At 48.4% G+C, this 1,381-nt stretch overlaps 1 protein-coding gene across 1 annotated transcript in view; it reads right to left on the reverse strand.

The window, feature by feature from the left end:
• Positions 1-203: 203 nt before the first annotated feature.
• The window catches only part of LACBIDRAFT_331734 (uncharacterized protein), a gene marked incomplete at both ends in the record, with an annotated part of 2,320 nt that continues 1,142 nt past the window's right edge, over positions 204-1,381 (reverse strand). The window contains 6 exons of the mRNA XM_001886125.1: positions 204-673; positions 732-782; positions 813-927; positions 989-1,053; positions 1,107-1,154; positions 1,213-1,362. Coding sequence (XP_001886160.1) covers positions 204-673; positions 732-782; positions 813-927; positions 989-1,053; positions 1,107-1,154; positions 1,213-1,362 — 899 coding nt within the window. The remainder of the gene's footprint in view (positions 674-731; positions 783-812; positions 928-988; positions 1,054-1,106; positions 1,155-1,212; positions 1,363-1,381) is intronic.

A 1,381-nucleotide genomic window follows, 5' to 3' on the forward strand; every position in this document is an offset into this window, starting at 1 on the left:
GTTCACACTCTAGAAAGCATGCAAAAAGGCTCTCACTTAGGAACAAATCTCAAAGTTCAAGAAAGACAAAGTCAAGATTCTACTATAAGGACAGCAGAATCTAACTACAAAAGATAATGACACAAAAAGGTTGATATAGAAAGTCCAAAAACTAAGATGTCCGAATGCATGCCAAGTAAAAGAGTCCGTAAAAACAAGCGCACCTACTCCTCGTCAACAAGCTCGTCGATAACCTCCTCCTCCTCCTCCTGAGAATGGGCGGAAGGTGGAAGACCAGGCGAAGCAACGGCGATAGAAGGAATAAGGGACAGCGAGCGGACGCGGCGTTGACGAGGTGTCAGAGATGAAGGCCCAGCAATGGGAGGAGAATCGTCTCGCTGAAAAAGTGAGACGAGTCTCTCCAAATCGGCCGTCGTTGAACCCGCAGGCACTGGGACCCCCTGAGTATCTACAAAGTCTTGAACGAAGCTGTACCACGAGCCGAACTCCTCGCGAGTCTCGAAAACAGTGCCTAGAAGAGTTCCAGGCTCGGCGGTGAGACACAGGTCCGCGATGGCGTTTGCGAACTCTCGAAGATTGGCGTCGCGACGATGGCGAATGGCCTCAAGGACTGCGGATAGGGTGCACATATGAAGCGTGTCTTCTTCGATGGACTCCATCAGCGCAGATATAGCTAGAAAAATAAGTGAAAAGTCATTAAAAAGACTATAAAATAAAAATAAAAATCATACCTGAAGGCGCATGAATAGCCAACCGGTTACGGATGACATCCCTGACGGCCCCTCGGCGTTCATCATTCAGATAGTACTCACACGAAGAAACATGCGCCGCGTCGCAAGGACCGCAGGGAGTTCCCCACCCACGAAAGGTGCAGTTCTTGACAGCGGAATCCTTGCGCGCGGAGCACTGAAGGCAAGGTTCGGGCATCTAATAAAACAGGTATCAGTACCTATGAAAACTCAGACAAAAATGAGAGGAGGAGACATACATGGATTTGTGTACCCTTAAGAACCGCGGGGAGCTCTTTAAGCCCAAATCTAGCGGTGGCACGTTCTAAAAAGAAAGTCAGAAGGGTAACCAAAATACTAGTAAAAAGAACGACTTACTAAATCGCTTCTTGTCGAACACGATGGGCTCTTGGAAAATAACGGGAGCTGGAAAAAACCCGAATTATAAAGTTAAAAAGCAAATTGAGAAAGAGAAAAAGCTTACACTTCTTACGAGGGCGACCGCGACGCTTGGGTTGAACAGAAGTTTCCTTCTGCTTGACCACCGGTGGCTTAAAGGCAGTACGCTTGGCAGAACTACGAGTAGTAGGAGGAGTCCTCGCCCGAGCCTTTCCCTTGTCAACTCGAGATGAACCTGCAACAGGCGGAGGCGT

Source organism: Laccaria bicolor, genomic scaffold, assembly GCF_000143565.1.
Source record: "Laccaria bicolor S238N-H82 LACBIscaffold_35 genomic scaffold, whole genome shotgun sequence".
Classification (NCBI taxonomy): domain Eukaryota; kingdom Fungi; phylum Basidiomycota; class Agaricomycetes; order Agaricales; family Hydnangiaceae; genus Laccaria; species Laccaria bicolor.